A 19,313-nucleotide genomic window follows, 5' to 3' on the forward strand; every position below is an offset into this window, starting at 1 on the left:
CCGTGGCTTTTGTGGAGCGATGGGTAACGCTGCTTCGTGGGTGACTGTTGTCGATGTGTGCAGAGGGTCCCTGGTTCGCGCCCGTGTCGGGGCGAGGGGACGGTTTAAAGTTATACTGTTACATTGATGCTGTTGACCCGGATCACTGGTTGCTGCGGAAAAGGAGGAGGTTGAAAGGGGGGTGAGTGTAACGGATGTGAAATGGCTAGCTAGTTAGCGGGTACGCGCTAGTAGCATTTCAATCAGTTACGTCACTTGCTCTGAGACTTAAGTAGTGTTGCCCCTTGCTTTGCAAGGGCCGTGGCTTTTGTGGAGCGATGGGTAACGCTGCTTCGTGGGTGACTGTTGTCGATGTGTGCAGAGGGTCCCTGGTTCGCGCCCGTGTCGGGGCGAGGGGACGGTTTAAAGTTATACTGTTACATTAATTTATCATCGAATCACAGCCTACTACGCAAAATGGGTGATGATTTAACAAGCGCATTCGCGAAAAAAGCACAATCATTGCACGAATGCACCTAACCATAAACATCAACGCCTTTCTTAAAATCAATACACAGAAGTATATTATTTTAAACCTGCATATTTAGTCAAAAGAAATTCATGTTAGCAGGCAATATTAACTAGGGAAATTGTGTCACTCTCTTGCGTTCATTGCACACAGTCAGAGTATATGCAACAGTTTGGGCCACCTGGCTTGTTGCGAACTAATTTGCCTGAATTTTACATAATTATGACATAACATTGAAGGTTGTGCAATGTAACAGCAATATTTAGACAGCGGATTGTATTTCTGTGTTTATTATATTATAATTAAGTATATGATTTGATAGAGCAGCCTGACTGAGCGGTGGTAGGAGGCAGCAGGCTCGTAATACCCTGACTGCTCGCGTGAGTGAGCGTTGCAAAATAAATTTAGAAATCTGTTATTCAGTTATTGCGCTCGCGCGCGTCAACAGGCGTCTGCGTTGCCAAGGGCTAAAATAGAAGTCCTTTCAATTTCTGACAGATCTGTAAGTCCAGTCTCTCCCATCTCCTCATTGGTTTATAGAAGCAGGTACCTACGTGCCATCTCCTCGTGGGTGATTGAAAGACGAAAAGTGTTGCCGGTTGTCGTGGTAAAACTATGAAAGTTTAAATGCCATTCACCATATAAGTTCAAAGATGAAAAAGGCCAGAAGTGTTTGTGTGGAACAATTGTCGGAGTAGAGGACCTTGTGTATTTCAGGTAAAATAACAGCCTAATGTTTATATCCCAGGGCAAATTAGCTAGCAACAGCAAGCTAGCTAAATAGGACAAATTAGCTAGCAAGTGCAAGCTAACTAGCTAAATTGCCATAAATGTTTAATGCTTTTCAATCAGTCCCCAAATTAATGTTATTGGTTTAGAGTTTGTTTTGATATTTTAACCTGCGTGTCGTGATCGCGTTTGGTGTGGGGGGACAAAATACATTTATGCACGATGGCGCACGTGCGCAGCGGTATGGGTTCCGTGTTATCAATGCTTGCTTCACAGTGCTGTTTATGTCGTCAAGCCTATCAACTTCTGGGATTAGGCTGCCACTACTAAGGTGCCTATTAGAACATCCAATAGTCAAAGGTATATGAAATACAAATGGTATAGAGAGAAATAGTCGACGCGTCATAAATCCTATAATAATTACAACCTAAAACTTCTTAACAGGGAATATTGAACCACCAGCTTTCATATGTTCTGAGCAAGGAACTTAAAGTTAGCTTTTTTTACATGGCACACATTGCACTTTTACTTTCTTCTCCAACACTGTGTTTTTGCATTATTTAAACCATATTGAGCATGTTTCATTATTTGAGACAAAATAGATTTTATGTATTATATTAAGTTTAAAAAAAGTGTTCATTCAGTACTGTTGTAATTGTCATTATTACAAATATAATATTATTATATATATATATATATATATTATTATTATTTTTTTTTATCGGCTGATTAATCGGTATCGGCTTTTTTTGGTCCTCCAATAATCGGTGTCGGCGTTGAAAAATCATAAAATCGGTCGACCTCTTGTTTTTGCATACTATTTAGGAGGCAAGTGTGGGTATTGGGACAAGGCCAGTAACAAGTCTCTAGAGCATGATATGTAGTTCTATGAGGATATCGTCTCACAGAGGTTTGTGTTGATCTGGAGGAGCAAATGCCATGTGACCTATTCAATAGACTGATTCAATTACAGTCTCTATAGGGCCACTTCATTTGTCATATGTCTACACACAACCTCAGTGCACGTATCAATATACACACACACACACACACCTCGTACGTCAATATAGACACCGAACAAATGACCTTGAAAAGAGAGTACCTGGGCACACAAACACACTCATTCAGTTGTACATAAGTGACCAATGTGCACCTGTACGCAGGCTTATAAAGACAAGCATGGTGAGAAAAACAAACAAGCACACACACAGTGTACACTGTCTTCTAAAATGTTTGCCAAAGAGTCATGTAGCCTTTACCAATCTGTAACCTCTGCTTGAATGATAGAATTAGCCACGCTACCTTAACCACACTCAGTCTGTGTGTGTGTGTGTGTTTATGTGTCGGTGGGAAAAAGAGAGAGAAAGAAACAAAATCTTTGTCCTCAACAGTTCTCTCCTTGTCGCCAGTGTTTCTCATAGATTCGAGACATATGGTGAAAACCTCCCATCGCCACTCTGAAGCCTTCAAAACAGGAAGCTTGGAAGCAGTGGTCAGTCACAAAGCAACTTCCTGTGGTGGTCTGGGGCATCACAGGAAGAACTGAACTGAAGAGCCAAGCTCCTAGACATGAGACAAAGCTGCATCCAAATGGCACCCTATTCCCTACGTAGTGCACTACTTTTGACCAGGGCCCATAGGGCACAAACAAGATTGTAGATGCATTGAAACCACAGAGTTGTGTTCTCTGAAATGAAGTTGTTGGGAAGCCTTGTGAATGTTTTTTTTATCACAAATGTATGTATCTACACTAAATATGCCAAAGTATGTGGACACCCCTTAAAATGAGTGGATTTGGCTATTTCAGCCACACCCGTTGCTGACAGGTGTATAGAATCGAGCACGCAACCAAGCAATCTCCATAGACAAACATTGACAGTAGAATGGCCTTACTGAAGAGCTCAGTGACCTTCAACGTGGCACTGTCATAGGATGCCACCTTTCCAACAAGTCTGTTCATCAAATGTCTGCCCTTCTAGAGCTGCCCCAGTCAACTGTAAGTGCTGTTATTGTAAAGTGGAAACATCTAGGAGCAAAAACGGCTCAGCCGCGAAGTGGTAGGCCACACAAGCACACAGAACAGGACCACCGAGGGCTGAAGCTCAGAAAAATCCTCTGACCTTGGTGGCAACACTCACTACCGAGTTTCAAACTTCCTCTGGAAACAACGTGAGCTGAAATGGGTTTCCATGGCCGAGCAGCCGCAAACAAGCCTAAGATCACCATGCTAAGCATCGGCTGGAGAGGTGTAAAGCTTGCCGCCATTGGACTCTGGAGCAGTGAAAACGCGTTCTCTGGAGTGATGAATCACGCTTCACCATCTGGCAGTCCAACAGACAAATCTGCGCTTAGCAGATGGCAGGAGAACACTACAGTTGGCACTATGCATTGAGGCAGGTAAAGTTTGGTGGAGGAGGAATAATGGTCTGGGGCTCTTTTTCATGGTTCGGGCCCTTTAGTTCCAGTGAATGGAAATCTTAACACCACAGCATACACTGGCACTCTAGAAGATTCTGTGCTTCCAACTTTGTGGAAACAGTTTGGGGAAGGCCCTTTCCTGTTTCAGCATAACAATTCTCCCGTGCACAAAGCGAGGTCCATACAGAAATGGTTTGTCGAGATCGGTGTGGAAGAACTTGGGATGAATTGGAACACCGACTGCGATCCAGGCCTAATCGCCCAACATCAGTGCCCGACCTCACTAATGCTCGTGGCTGAATGGAAGCAAGTCCCTGCAGCAATGTTCCAACATCTAGTGGAAAGCCTTCCCAGAATATATACATGTAGGTCCATCATAATTTCTACATATTCTATCTAGTTTTAGACGTTCAAGTGTGGCCTGAGCAGACAGGAGAGATCCATTGTACTGGATTATATGGGTGAATGAACAGATGGAGAGAGAGAAAGATGGAGAACAAGAGAAGGAAACGGCAGATAGGCCTTGAGAAGCAGGGAGAGGTTGAGGTTCTGAGGGGAAGTATGAGGAATAAACAGGGGATATAGCTAAAATGAAAGGTTCATCTGTGATAGATAGAGGTATGCCGAAAGAGAGCGAGGAGAGAGATAGACGTGGGGGGATGGAGGTCGGAACAGAGAATACTGTGTGTGCTAAATAAATCCAAGCCTTTCCTGGAATGCATTAATACTGAAAGCTTTGGCACACGGACAGACCACATTCCTAAATCACAGACCCTTTAATCAACCATTCTCTAACCTCTGACCTAATTCCAGAAGATAAAGCTGTGTGTGAAAGTGTGTGAGGGTGTGTGCGCGTTGTATGGATAGGTGCCTCGCAGCAGGTAGTCTCTAGTCTATCTATGCTGTCACTTAGCAACTTCAGATGCAAACATGGTGTTCAAATCAGGGTCTCAGAACACAAGTGTGTAATCAACACCCACCCAGAATGAGCCTAATTACAGAACACTCCAGTCAGCAGAATTAGAATGTTTTCAGAATACTGTAAAATCTCAGGATATAAAACAATTCTAATTAAATAATGGCAATAGGAATTATCCTTTAAGTGGACGACAAAAAATAATAAATACTTAGGATGCTTAATAAGTGACAAAGAAACACATATATAAAGATAACTTTATCCCATTAGCAGATTGAATGAAATGGAACAATCCTCCCATCAATTGTACAGGTAGAATAAACCTCTTCAGAATGGCATGGCTCCCAAAAGTATCCTCGGTCATAACAGACTTCATATGGGCAAATAAAACTCATAGAATAAAATAGGAAGGTTTTACATCTTCCTCAGTCTGAGGGTGGCTTTAACCTTCCAGATGTGGAACTGTATCAACTCGCCACCCAATGAGACTTGAGATGTATAGTTAAATGCAGCAGAAACTGGAACAATGGGTACATATTGAAGATGCGCATGCTCAAATCACAGATTCTTTTGACATGTTTGTTTTCAAAGGATGGAGCTAAGAACATGAACAACTTCCCAGTTAGAACACTATAACAACATGGAAGATTAAACTGGTTCTACAAGAATCAATATCACTCCTAAAAACACTCCCCTATTGAACAATCCTTAGAAAGCTTTTCAGAATTCACTAATAAACTCACCCACATGGAAAACTAAAAGGTATAAAATAAATGACTTGGTAACAGGAAATACAGTTATTTCCATGACAGAATTAAAAAACCATTTGACTGACCAATGTGACATTTTCAAATACATGCAACTTAAAAGTTGTATATCACAAAATTTTTATTTCAAATCTTTTAATATCAGAGCAATGTTGAAGTAGTTCTATTTTAGTCAGAAAATGAAATTCATATGACAGTTAAGATATATAAAATCTTGCAGAGAACATATCCAACTGACAATCTCTTACAAAAAAAATATAAACTAAACTATTGGAACCAAGACCTAAAAATAACTGATATAAATGGCACAAGATGGAGGGAGTGTTGGAACATAACGAAATAAATTACAATGAAAGAAAATGTACGCTTAATCCAGTATAAACTAATGTACAGAATCAATTATTCAAGAAACAAAATCGACAGCACAACGGCAGAGTCATAGCTTAAGTGTAAAACTACAAATTACTCAATAATTAATGCTTTCTGGGAGTGGTTTAAAGTCCAAAGGTTATGGGCGGAGTTAGAAAGTTGTCTGTCAGAAGTTTTACAATGTAAATGTACTTTTAATCCATCTATCTGCATATTTGAAGACACGGCATAGTGCGGTGAGATACCCAATGGGTTGGACCATACTTTTCTCATCAATTATTTTGAAAAAACTTTACTTAACTGGAAATCAAATGATTCTCCATCGTTAAAACAGAGGATTAATCAAATGAGTTATTTAAATACTGACAAAAGGTGGGCTACAGAGAGAAACAAAACAGTGCAATTTGAAGCCATATGGCAGAAAGTGTTACAAGCACTGAAGATATCCCACAAATGTGAAATGAGAAGGGATGTTATGAGACGGACAGGATGGGTATGAATACAGTGGGAGCATGTGGCTCTGAGCAATTATCTCATTAATGTTTGTTGAAATGAATGTATGTCTGAGTTGGTGTTTTTGTCTTTATTCATCTTTTAGTCTCTGTATGCTGAAGGTTGGGCAGTCCCAGCCAACATCACGTCTAGTTTAGTGGAGCTATATTTGTGGAATGTTAAGTTGTCTTTGTATACTGTTTATAACATAAAACAAATTATTTAAAAAATTATTAGGATGTACATTAAGTCATTAGTGGGCAGACTACTAATTAAGAGACAATCAAGAGACACACAGTAGGTACCAGCAGGCGTAAACACGCGGCTATCTGAGATCTCTGTGCTAAAAACAAACACACATACAACCAAACCCATCACGCAAAAAAATGAAATCAATGTTCTGAACAAGGAGTCAAAGTGGTATGTGTAGGCCTAACTATGATCATTTCTGACCCACTTCCTCAACTGTGTGTGTGTGTGTATGACATTCATGCACTTTGTGTGCGCATGCGTGCGTGTGTATGTATGTACATGATACAGTATGGGAAAGGAAGACACTGTTACAACAGGGAGGAGAAACAGGAAGTGTGAAGTGGTTGTGTCATTCCCTCAGCAACAACATGATTCAACACACCATTTACTTCACAACACCCACACCAATCCATAACCAGCAGATGGACTGTCAAGTCAAAACCACCAACTAAGAGCTCACCAGAAGTATCTCTCCTCAAGTCAAAACCACCAACTAAGAGCTTACCAGAAGTATCTCTCCTCAAGTCAAAACCACCAATTAAGAGCTTACCAGAAGTGTCTCTCCTCAAGTCAAAACCACCAATTAAGAGCTTACCAGAAGTGTCTCTCCTTCTGTACAAATCTTTGATGTTCCAGATGAGATGCATGTTTTAGGATGATTCTCAGGTAAAAGGCGGACATGATGAAGGTCATTCAGACAGCGAGTTAACCACAGTTTCTGCTTAAAACGTGACAGCAGACCTCAGCTGTCATGTAGGCCCTCAGTTCAACCCCAAACCTACTAAACCACCAGAGGCTGGAGGGTAGTGGAGTTTGAGCTATCAAGCACATTGTTAATATTTGGTTGTTTGGGCATGAGCAGGGTATTTGTTTGGTTGTTTGGGCATGAGCAGGGTATTTGTTTGGTTGTTTGGGCATGAGCAGGGTATTTGTTTGGTTGTTTGGGCATGAGCAGGGTATTTGTTTGGTTGTTTGGGCATGAGCAGGGTATTTGTTTGGTTGTTTGGGCATGAGCAGGGTATTTGTTTGGTTGTTTGGGCATGAGCAGGGTATTTGTTTGGTTGTTTGGGCATGAGCAGGGTATTTGTTTGGTTGTTTGGGCATGAGCAGGGTATTTGTTTGGTTGTTTGGGCATGAGCAGGGTATTTGTTTGGTTGTTTGGGCATGAGCAGGGTATTTGTTTGGTTGTTTGGGCATGAGCAGGGTATTTGTTTGGTTGTTTGGGCATGAGCAGGGTATTTGTTTGGTTGTTTGGGCATGAGCAGGGTATTTGTTTGGTTGTTTGGGCATGAGCAGGGTATTTGTTTGGTTGTTTGGGCATGAGCAGGGTATTTGTTTGGTTGTTTGGGCATGAGCAGGGTATTTGTTTGGTTGTTTGGGCATGAGCAGGGTATTTGTTTGGTTGTTTGGGCATGAGCAGGGTATTTGTTTAAAATGTAGGACGCCTCAGTGAAGCCTTGGTGAGTTAGGGGGAATCTGGTGATTGTTATTACACACACACACACACACACACACACACACACACACACACACACACACACACACACACACAGTTGAAGACGGAAGTTTACATACAGTACACTTGGGTTAGGGTCATTAAAACTCGTTTTTCAACCACTCCACAAATTTCTTGTTAACAAACTATAGTTTTGGCAAGTCGGTTAGGACATCTACTTTGTGCATGACACAAGTACTTTTTCCAACAATTGTTTACAGACAGATTATTTCACTTATAATTCACTGTATAACAATTCCAGTGGGTCAGAAGTTTACATACACTAAGTTGACTGTGCCTTTAAACAGCTTGGAAAATTCCAGAAAATGATGTCATGGCTTTAGAAGCTTCTGATAGGCTAATTGACATCATTTGAGTCACTTGGAGGTGTACCTGTGGATGTATTTCAAGGCCTACCTTCAAACTCAGTGCCTCTTTGCTTGACATCATGAGAAAATCAAAAGAAATCAGCTAAGACCTCAGAAGAAAAATTTGTAGGCCTATGTTGCCAAATTGTATCTATGATTGTATGCTATCCATGTTTTTGGTATGTTATTTTGATATCTGAAGATTAATCAATGATATCAAGCCACACCTGGCCATGATTACAGACACCTGTGTGTGTCCTTTGATACTATATAAAACTAGTGAACTGCAGTGTTTGTCATTATACCCTGATGAAGACAGCTTGTCTGTTGTAACGTTGATTATTAAGTTATTGCATCTGAGCTCCTAGAGTATGCGGCTCTCCTTAAATTGTTAAAGTGTTCTACTCCGCTAGACAGCGCCTCGCCTACACAGGTGTACGTTTCTTTTGCCTCTAGATGGTTGTACTGATACACCATCCAAAGTGTAATTAACTTCACCATGCTCAAAGGGATATTCCATGTCTGTTTTTTACCCATCTACCAATAGGTACTCTTCTTTGCAAGGCATTGGAAAAACCTCCCTGGTCTTTGTGGTTGAATTCACTGCTCAACTGAGGGGCTTTACAGATACTCCTATGTGTAGGGTACAGAGATGAGGTAGTCATTCACAAATCATGTTAAACACTATTATTGCAAATAGAATGAGTCCATTCAACTTATTATGTGACTTGTTAAGCACATTTTTACTCCTGAACTTATTTAGGCTTGCCATTACAAAGGGGTTTAAAACTTATTGACTCAGGACATTTCAGCATTTCATTTTAATTCATAAAATTTTTAAAAAACATAATTCCACTTTGACATTATGGGGTATTGGGTGTAGGCCAGTGACATAGTCTGAATTTAAAATTGATTAAATTGAAATTGAACACAACAAAATGTGTGAAAAGGGGGGGGGGTGAATACTTTCTGAAGGCTCTGCATGCATGTATGTATGTGTGGAAAACAGGATTAGCTGTGTGATTCAGAAAACGTCATTTGTTCCTTCACAACCACTGAAGGAAAAATATTTAAAGTTGTTGGTTTGCTGTGGTTACTTGCTCTAAAACAACCTGAAGCAACCGGAAGTGGTCTAAAGTAGGCCAAAGCATGCTAAAGTGGGCCAAAGATGTCAATCAATGTTAACCAAAGTAGCAGGTTGGAGGAGCTACAATTCAAACCATATCCTTCCCCAGCTGTCTGCCAACCCCCCAGGCTAACACTGTTCTCACAGTCAGAACACACACACACACACACACACACACACACACACACACACACACACACACACACACACACACACACACACACACACACACACACACACACACACACACACACACACACACACACACACACACACACACACACACACACACACACACACACTGGGCAAGCATTAATACTCATACAATACTACAAACACAGACCAGATTTGTCATCCAAACAGTTGAAAATATACCACTCAAGTTCCAAACAAACTCACTACACCTAACCACCTCTGCTGCCCCTCCATACGCAGAGACAGGGTGCTAGACATATACAGGGTACCACTCAGAGACAGGGTACTAGACATATACAGGGTACCACTCAGAGACAGGGTGCTAGACATATACAGGGTACCACTCAGAGACAGGGTACTAGACATATACAGGGTACCACTCAGAGACAGGGTACTAGACATATACAGGGTCCCACTCAGAGACAGGGTGCTAGACATATACAGGGTACCTCTCAGAGACAGGGTACTAGACATATACAGGGTACCACTCAGAGACAGGTTACTAGACATGTACAGGGTACCTCTCAGAGACAGGGTACTAGACATATACAGGGTACCACTCAGAGACAGGGTACTAGACATATACAGGGTACCACTAAGAGACAGGGTACTAGACATATACAGGGTACCACTCAGAGACAGGGTACTAGACATGTACAGGGTACCACTCAGAGACAGGGTACTAGACATATACAGGGTACCACTCAGAGACAGGATACTAGACCGGCTACCCCTCAGAGACAGGGTACCCCTCAGAGACAGGGCACCCCTCAGAGACAGGGCACTACCCAGAGCACCCTTACATACCTACTCAGCCTGCATGTACACCAGACAAGAAGAGAGGATTAAACAGGCCTCTGTCCCAAAGAAGTGAACCATGTAGAGAATAGGGCACCATGTGGGATGCAGCCCAGGAGGCCAAGGATGGAGAGAGGAAGAGGGGGTAAGAGGAGGATAGGAGGGAGGAGGAAGAGAAGAAAAGCAATAGGGAGGAAAGACAGGAAAATAGGAGAGGTGATCTCCAGGCATATGAGACAGACAGTTAAACTCTCCCCTACATGCCCCTATCCAAACACACACACACAGCCAAATGCTCGGAATTATGTTCAAAAGGTCAATAATGTCATATCTCCAGTTTTCCTACATACTGTACCACATAGGGATTGATCTTATCCCGAGGATCATGATCCAAACACACCAACACAGTCGTGAGGATGGCACGACAACACCTCTCCCCCCCAGGAGGCTGAAAAGATTTGTCATGGGCCCTCAGAACCTCAAAAATTCTACAGCTGCACCATTGAGGGCATCTTGACTGGCTACATCCCCACTTGGTATGGCAACTGCTTGACATGCGAGTATAAAGCACAACATAGTGTAGTGCGTATGGCCCAGTACATCACTAGGGCCGAGCTCCCTGCCATCCAGGACCTCTATACCAGGCTGTCAGAGGATGGCCCGGAAAATTGTTGAAGACTCCAGCCACCCAAGTCATAGACTGTTCTCTCTGCTACCACACGGCAAGCAGTACCGGAGCACCAAGTCTGAAACCAACAGGACCCTGAACAGAGCACCAAGTCTGGGACCAAAAAGCTCCTGAACAGAGCACCAAGTCTGGGAACAAAAGGCTCCTGAACAGAGCACCAAGTCTGGGAACAAAAGGCTCCTGAACAGAGCACCAAGTCTGGGACCAAAAGGCTCCTGAACAGAGCACCAAGTCTGGGAACAAAAGGCTCCTGAACAGAGCACCAAGTCTGGGACCAAAAGGCTCCTGAACAGCTTCTACCCCCCAAGCCATAAGATTGCTGAACAGTTAATAAAAATGGCTACCCTGAATATTTACATTGACCCCCTTTTTATTTGCACCGACTCTATGCACACTCACTAGACTCTACCCACACACTCACTGGACTCTACCCACACACTCACTGGACTCTACCCACACACCCACTGGACTCTACCCACACACCCACTGGACTCTACCCACACACCCACTGGACTCTACCCACACACCCACTGGACTCTACCCACACACCCACTGGACTCTACCCACACACCCACTGGACTCTACCCACACAAATCACTGGACTCTACCCACACAAATCACTGGACTCTACCCACACAAATCACTGGACTCTACCCACACAAATCACTGGACTCTACCCACACAAATCACTGGACTCTACCCACACAAATCACTGGACTCTACCCACACAAATCACTGGACTCTACCCACACAAATCACTGGACTCTACCCACACACCCACTGAACTCTACCCACACACCCACTGGACTCTATCCACACACCCACTGGACTCTATCCACACCCCCACTGGACTCTATCCACACCCCCACTGGACTCTATCCACACCCCCACTGGACTCTACCCACACAAATCACTGGACTCTACCCACACACCCACTGGACTCTACCCACACACCCACTGGACTCTACCCACACACCCACTGGACTCTACCCACACACCCACTGGACTCTACCCACACACCCACTGGACTCTACCCACACACCCACTGGACTCTACCCACACACCCACTGGACTCTACCCACACACCCACTGGCTTGTAAGTAAGCATTTCACAATAAAGTCTACACCTGTTGTATTCTGCACGTGAAAAATAAAATTGCATTTGATTTTAATTCTTGAGATGAACCATACAGGTTGTTTTCATGTGGGCAGCAGCAGTGTGCAAAGAAGAATGGGCAGGGGAATGAGATGAGCAACTAGGGTGCTAGCTAGTGAATGATAGTCAACTGACTACTTGTGGCAAACTTAAATGTGTTAGACATCAGTGTGTAGGCTACGTGGCTCACTTTAGTTGGTAGAGCATGGCGCTTGCAAAGGCAGGATTGTGGGTTTGATTCCCACTGGAGACACCCATATAAAAATCTATGCATGCACTACTGTAAGTTTATTTATTTATTTCCAAAGTGACTTTGGATAAAAGCGCCAGTGAAATATATGTATGTATGTACAGTGGGGCAAAAAAGTATTTAGTCAGCCACCAATTGTGAAAGTTCTCCCACTTAAAAAGATGAGAGGCCTGTAATTTTCATCATAGGTACACTTCAACTATGACAGACAAAACGAGAGAAAAAAATCCAGAAAATCACATTGTAGGATTTTTAATTAATTAATTTGCAAATTATGGTTGAAAATAAGTATTTGGTCACCTACAAACAAGCAAGATTTCTGGCTCTCACAGACCTGTAACTTCTTCTTTAAGAGGCTCCTCTGTCCTCCACTCGGCACCTGTTTGAACTTGTTATCAGTATAAAAGACACCTGTCCACAACCTCAAACAGTCACACTCCAAACTCCACTATGGCCAAGACCAAAGAGCTGTCAAAGGACACCAGAAACAAAATTGTAGACCTGCACCAAATTTCTTGTTAACAAACTATAGTTTTGGCAAGTCAGTTAGGACATCTACTTTGTGCATGACACAAGTCATTTTTCCAACAATTGTTTACAGACAGATTATTTCACTGTATCACAATTCCAGTGGGTCAGAAGTTTACATACACTAAGTTGACTGTGCCTTTAAAAAGCTTGGGAAAGTTCCAGAAAATGATGTCATGGCTTTAGATGCTTCTGATAGGCTAATTTACATAATTTGAGTCAATTGAAGACCTCAGAAAAAAAATTGCGGCCCTCCACAAGTCTGGTTCATCCTTGGGAGCAATTTCCAAACGCCTGAAGGTACCACGTTCATCTGTACAAACAATAGTACACCATGGGACCACACAGCCATCATACCGCTCAGGAAGGAGACTCGTTCTGTCTCCTAGAGATTAACGTACTTTGGTGAGAAAAGTGCAAATCAATCCCAGAACAACAGCAAAGGACCTTGTGAAGATGCTGGAGGAAACAGGTACAAAAAGTATCTATATCCACAGTAAAGCTCAGCAAGGAAGAAGCCATTGCTCCAAAACTGCCATTAAAAAAGCCAGACTACGGTTTGCAACTGCACATGGGGACAAAGATCGTACTTTTTGGATAAATGTCCTCTGGTCTGATGAAACAAAAATAGAACTGTTTGGCCATAATGGCCATCATTATGTTTGGAGGAAAAAGGGGGATACTTGCAAGCCAAAGAAAACCATCCCAACCGTGAAGCACGGGGGTGGCAGCATCATGTTGTGGGGGTGCTTTGCTACAGGAGGGACTGGTGCACTTCACAAAATAGGTGGCATCATGAGGCAGGAAAATAATGTGGATATATTGAAGCAACAGCTCAAGATATCAGTCAGGAAGTTAAAGCTTGGTCGCAAAATGTTCTTCCAAATGGACAATGTCCCCAAGCATACTTCCAAAGTTGTGGCAAAATGGCTTAAGGACAACAAAGTCAAGGTATTGGAGTGGTCATCACAAAGCCCTGACCTCAATCCTATAGAAAATGTGTGGGCAGTACTGAAAAAGCGTGTGTGATCAAGGAGGCCTACAAACCTGACTCAGTTACACCTGCTCTGTCAGGAGGACTGGGCCAAAATTCACCCAACTTATTGTGGGAAGCTTGTGGAAGGCTACCTGAAACGTTTGACCCAAGTTAAACAATTTTAAAGGCAATGCTTCCAAATACTAATTGAGTGTATGTAAACTTCTGACCCACTGGGAATATGATGAAATGAATAAAATCTGAAATAACTATTATACTGACATTTCATTCTTAAAATAAAGTGGTGATCCTAACTGACCTAAGACAGTGAATTTTTTACTAGGATTAAATGTCCGGAATTGTGAAAAACTGAGTTTAAATGTATTTGGCTAAGGTGTATGTAAACTTCCGACTTCGTGTGTATGTATGTTGCTTTGTGTTCTGTTGTCCCATGCCGTGTCGCTCTTTGCTGCCCTTTGAAGAGTTTGTGTTGCAAGTTAGACGTGTGCTGTAGCTATCACCACCACATCAAACAAACGCAGCAACGGCAGATAGCAGCGCTGTGGCTCCACACTCTGCTGCATACGTCGAGCAGCACCGCCCTTGCAGAGAAGTCATTTAACACCACTTACAGCCCAGCGTGGGACAGAGCTGGTTATTTTAGGCGCCACACAACTTTTCTTAAGCATGACAGAAAGGGAAACACATTTGTGTTTCTGACTATCCTTTACTGGCAACGCAGAAACAAATAAAGTCAACGAATAGAAAGAGAAAGAGAAAAAAGGAGAGAGAAAGGAAGTTAGAGAGAGTATGAAAGTGACAGCAACAAAACATGAGAGAAAGTTAGACAGAGGAGAGAGAGAGGGCGAGAGAGTGACAGCAACAACACGAGAGAGAAAGTTAGACAGATGAGAGAGAGAGGGCGAGAGAGTGACAGCAACAAAACATGAGAGAGAAAGTTAGACAGATGAGACGGCGAGAGGGCGAGAGAAAGAGAGCGAGAGAGTCATCAGTATCTCTAACTGTTCGTGACTCAAAGCAACATTGCAACATCAAATGTGAGGAAATTGGCCAACCTCCTTTCCATCCAGCCCAGTCCAAAGATCTACGAATAAGTCTCTGTCTTGACGACGAAGGCAACGCAAAGCTAGTTTAGTGATAGGCATTAAAAACACTGCCAAATAGTAGCCTAATTTATTTCAAGCAGCTGGAGCTCAAGTATCTGGGGTGCATCTCAATAGTCTAAAGGCGCTACCTCTCCTTGTATCCTTCCCTTTATCTGCATTGATCTGGAAAGACAGAATAGGTGAAAGCAATCACCTGTCCAGGTCTTGCCAATCAGTGTGGTCTAAAGAGAGGGACTGGAAGAAGAAGAGGCAACGGGAAGAAGGAGAGGAGACTGGGAGAAGGAGAGGGGACTGGGAGAAAGGAGAGGAAACAGATAGGAGACCGGGAGAAATAGTATTTAATACCCCCCAACCTTTGCCTTGATAATACTGCTCCGCCTAGGGATTCCTTTGGCATCTGTAGTTTCTCCCGCTCCCGGTTTGTCAGTCATTGGGGATCCGGGACCAGTTTCGGGTTGGACAGCAGTCACCGTGTCTGACATCCCGCAGCCTCCGTTGGACAGCAAGTCCTCTCGATGCGTCTCGAGGCTCACCCCATTGCCTGGCGAGGGTTTCATCCCAGCAACAGGTGGGCGCGCACCCTAACGGTCTTTAAATCCGCTATAAATGTGGATTTCCGTTCACGGTAGCTGTGTGTTGGTCTTGATTGGTGATCGCCTCGCTACGTGAAATAACTGACAATAACACGATGCTTCAGCACGTCAAAGCGACTCAAGGCTTTTACAGACAGCCACACAGCCCGTGTTATCTTGCAAAGTAGACTACCCAAAAGATATCCTCTACAAATCTTGATTCTCCGTCGGTAGACATTGCTTTACACGAGAATGGGAATGCCAATGATACAAATAATCTGCAGCATCACCTTCTCCCGGCGACTCACCAGAATGGAAATTCAAAAAGAGATTTATGTTACAATGAACCGGATGGCACACCTCAAGTGCCCTGCGCAGTTGTAACCACTCCTGACGGCGCTATAGTCATCTTCATAACAGGGAAGTGAAGGCAACTGGCTTCAGGGTCATGTCTAGATGGGATACAGCTTTTGTCAAATTGACGTCAAAAGTATTTATTGTGCATTTTAGCAAACCTTAATCTAATTATCCTAACATGCTGCGTAAATTCTCCTAAACCTGCTACGAAAAGTCAAGTTTGACAAGAGCTGTATCCTTTATAGACACAACTGCTTCAGGGGCTTGAGTTGTCAGTTCTCACCACCTAACCGTTGTAGCCTAGGCGTAGTCTATACTACCACCGTAGATGAGCAGCATATTTCCAGCTGTTGTCGAATTTATTCACTGTCTGCGTGGAAACAGTGTTACACTTTGGGCACCTACCTATTGCTGGTTTTTCATACAACAGCCTAGTACGGATGCAATATTGGCTACGTTTCCATAAACATGCCCACTTCTTCTTGACTGGTAAGTGTGAACCGTGGTGATCCCCACATGGCATTAAACAGCATATCCTCCTGAGACCCAGCAATTCATTTTTGTCCTCTCTAGTGGACATCAGTTATTGGTCAGTATCTCTGAGTCCATTCAAGCCACTGTGTTAAGTCCTGTAGTCCCTTTGAGAAGACATTCTGGGCTTTCCAATTTCACATGTGTGTTACCTTGACAACTTTACCTTCCTGGTTCTTAAAAAAATGTCTGCCTATAAAATTAGCACATTTTATGGAAATTTGAAAAGTAGTGTGTAAGTATTACCTATTTTGATATTCAAGTTGTTTATAGTAAGTAAGGAATAGTTAAGTGAGTTGTCAGGACTGTGTATATATTTTTTCATATTAAATAAGAGATTATGAAGAAATGTCCTCTGTAGTGGACACCCAGATGTCACAGCTATGCTTTCATCTACGGTACCCATTGACAGTAATGTAAATGTTTTTCATCTACTGTACCCATTGACTGTAAGGTACTTTTTTGTTTCTTATTTATGTCCTAATGACAACTACAGAGGACAATTTTGCACTTACAATAAAAGATAAATAACAATATTTTTCTAATTTCTTTCTTGGTAACATGTTTTTCTTCCACCCCAAACACTTATGTTATATTACTTTTTTTTTTTATCAAAAAATTGTGTCTCATGAGAATATAACATTTACATTTTAGTCATTTAGCAGACGCTCTTATCCAGAGCGACTTTCAGTAGTGAGTTTTATTTATTTTTTATTATAATGATTGGAGTTCCCATAAAAAGTTATTGGGCAAACAAATGTAATTGTGCCAATATTCCAATGGACATATCCAGGCTACGGATGAATAAACACTATTCTATTCTGTAAGACAAAACCTGTAGGGAAAATTGCACGAGTGGCTCTTCTCTGATCTGCAGCAAATGTCCTTGTTGTCTTTTGTATAGCAACCGATATTGGATGCCCTTTTAAAAATAAGTTGAATTGAATGTCATGGGATGAATAACACAATAAATTGCATTAGCTGGGCTTCCGAGCGCCGTTATTGTGGAGCCTTTCTTCTTCAAGGGTAAATACCAGCCACATGCATTGAATGAATATCTGTGCTTTATTTTGTTCTTCCTTCAAAACAAAAAAACACCAACCTATTCCTGCTAAGACAAGTTGCAGCAAGGGTATCCAGGACCTGTAAGTGCAATAGGAACAATCCATGTTCTGCCCCTTGCAGTAACTTGTTTGTACACCTGGATGGGCTCGATGATCAGTTATATCCATATGAATTCATGACACACTTCAAAATACAGCTAGAGAGCCTCCAATATTCTATAATGTCATAATTATTACACTGTCTTTGGTAATATGCTGACATCTGTATCAGCCTTTTAACTTTTAGGCCTACAAAATAATTACATATAGGAGTACTGATCTGGGATCAGGTCTTCCCTGTCCATGTAACTTTTTTCATTGTGCTCTAAAAAGCTAAACTGATGCTAAATCGAACTCTTATTTTGAGACGCTTGATACGTACGGACCCTAGATATTCCATGCTCGCTCATATTTTTTTATTTTTTTTATTTTTCACCTTTATTTAACCAGGTAGGCAAGTTGAGAACAAGTTCTCATTTACAATTGCGACCTGGCCAAGATAAAGCAAAGCAGTTCTACACATACAACAACACAGAGTTACACATGGAGTAAAACAAACATACAGTCAATAATACAGTAGAAAAATAAGTCTATATACAATGTGAGCAAATGAGGTGAGATAAGGGAGGTAAAGGCAAAAAAAGGCCATGGTGGCGAAGTAAATACAATATAGCAAGTAAAACACTGGAATGATAGATTTGCAGTGGAAGAATGTGCAAAGTAGAAAAATAAATAATGGGGTGCAAAGGAGCAAAATAAATAAATATCTGCTGCATTATTGCATCATAGTCTGTACTGATGAAGGAGAATGGAATGCTAATTAGAGCATGTTGACAAATATGTCATAGTCTACGTGGGTCTCAATTCCAAATCAATAATCAATAGACACCTAGTGTGTGATCATTTTCCTAAGGGATTTCACTCCCACACTACTTTTTGACACTTATGCTTAAAAGGCAATGGGCTGATGTGTGTGTGTGTGTGTTTACTCCAATATATATACTCCACCCAGTCCCTGGTGTGTCATTGAGAGAGGGAGATCTCAGGGGAACTATCAGTACGGCCTGTTTGACATTTGGAGAACATCCATCCCACTGGGCACACACTGGATGAATCAACGTTGTTTCCACGCCATTTCCAACATGGAACAAAGGGGGCTTGTGAAGTGAATGGAAAAGATGAACAGTTCTTTACTTTTTTATTTCACCTGAGCCAGCAGCATACCACCCTGCATACCACTGCTGGCTTGCTTCTGAAGCTAAGCAGGGTTGGTCCTGGTCAGTCCCAGGATGGGAGACCAGATGCTGCTGGAAGTGGTGTTGGAGGGCCAGTAGGAGGCACTCTTTCCTCTGGTCTAAAAAATATCCCAATGCCCCAGGGCAGTGATTGGGGACACTGTCCTGTATAGGGTGCCGTCTTTCGGATGGGACGTTAAACGGGTGTCCTGACTCTCTGAGCTCATTAAAGATCCCATGGCACTTATCGTAAGAGTAGGGGTGTTAACCCCGGTGTCCTGGCTAAATTCCCAATCTGGCCCTCAAACCATCATGGTCACCTAATAATCCCCAGTTTACAATTGGCTCATTCATCCC

At 42.4% G+C, this 19,313-nt stretch overlaps 1 protein-coding gene across 1 annotated transcript in view; it reads right to left on the minus strand.

Annotated features, from left to right (window-relative positions):
* The window catches only part of LOC129830875 (inactive phospholipase C-like protein 2), a 47,850-nt gene extending 31,703 nt beyond the window's left edge, over window positions 1–16,147 (minus strand). The window contains exon 1 of the mRNA XM_055893688.1: window positions 15,512–16,147. Coding sequence (XP_055749663.1) covers window positions 15,512–15,715 — 204 coding nt within the window. The 5' untranslated portion in view covers window positions 15,716–16,147. The remainder of the gene's footprint in view (window positions 1–15,511) is intronic.
* Window positions 16,148–19,313: the final 3,166 nt, after the last annotated feature.

The sequence above is a fragment of the Salvelinus fontinalis genome, chromosome 32 (assembly GCF_029448725.1).
Source record: "Salvelinus fontinalis isolate EN_2023a chromosome 32, ASM2944872v1, whole genome shotgun sequence".
Classification (NCBI taxonomy): Eukaryota; Metazoa; Chordata; class Actinopteri; order Salmoniformes; family Salmonidae; genus Salvelinus; species Salvelinus fontinalis.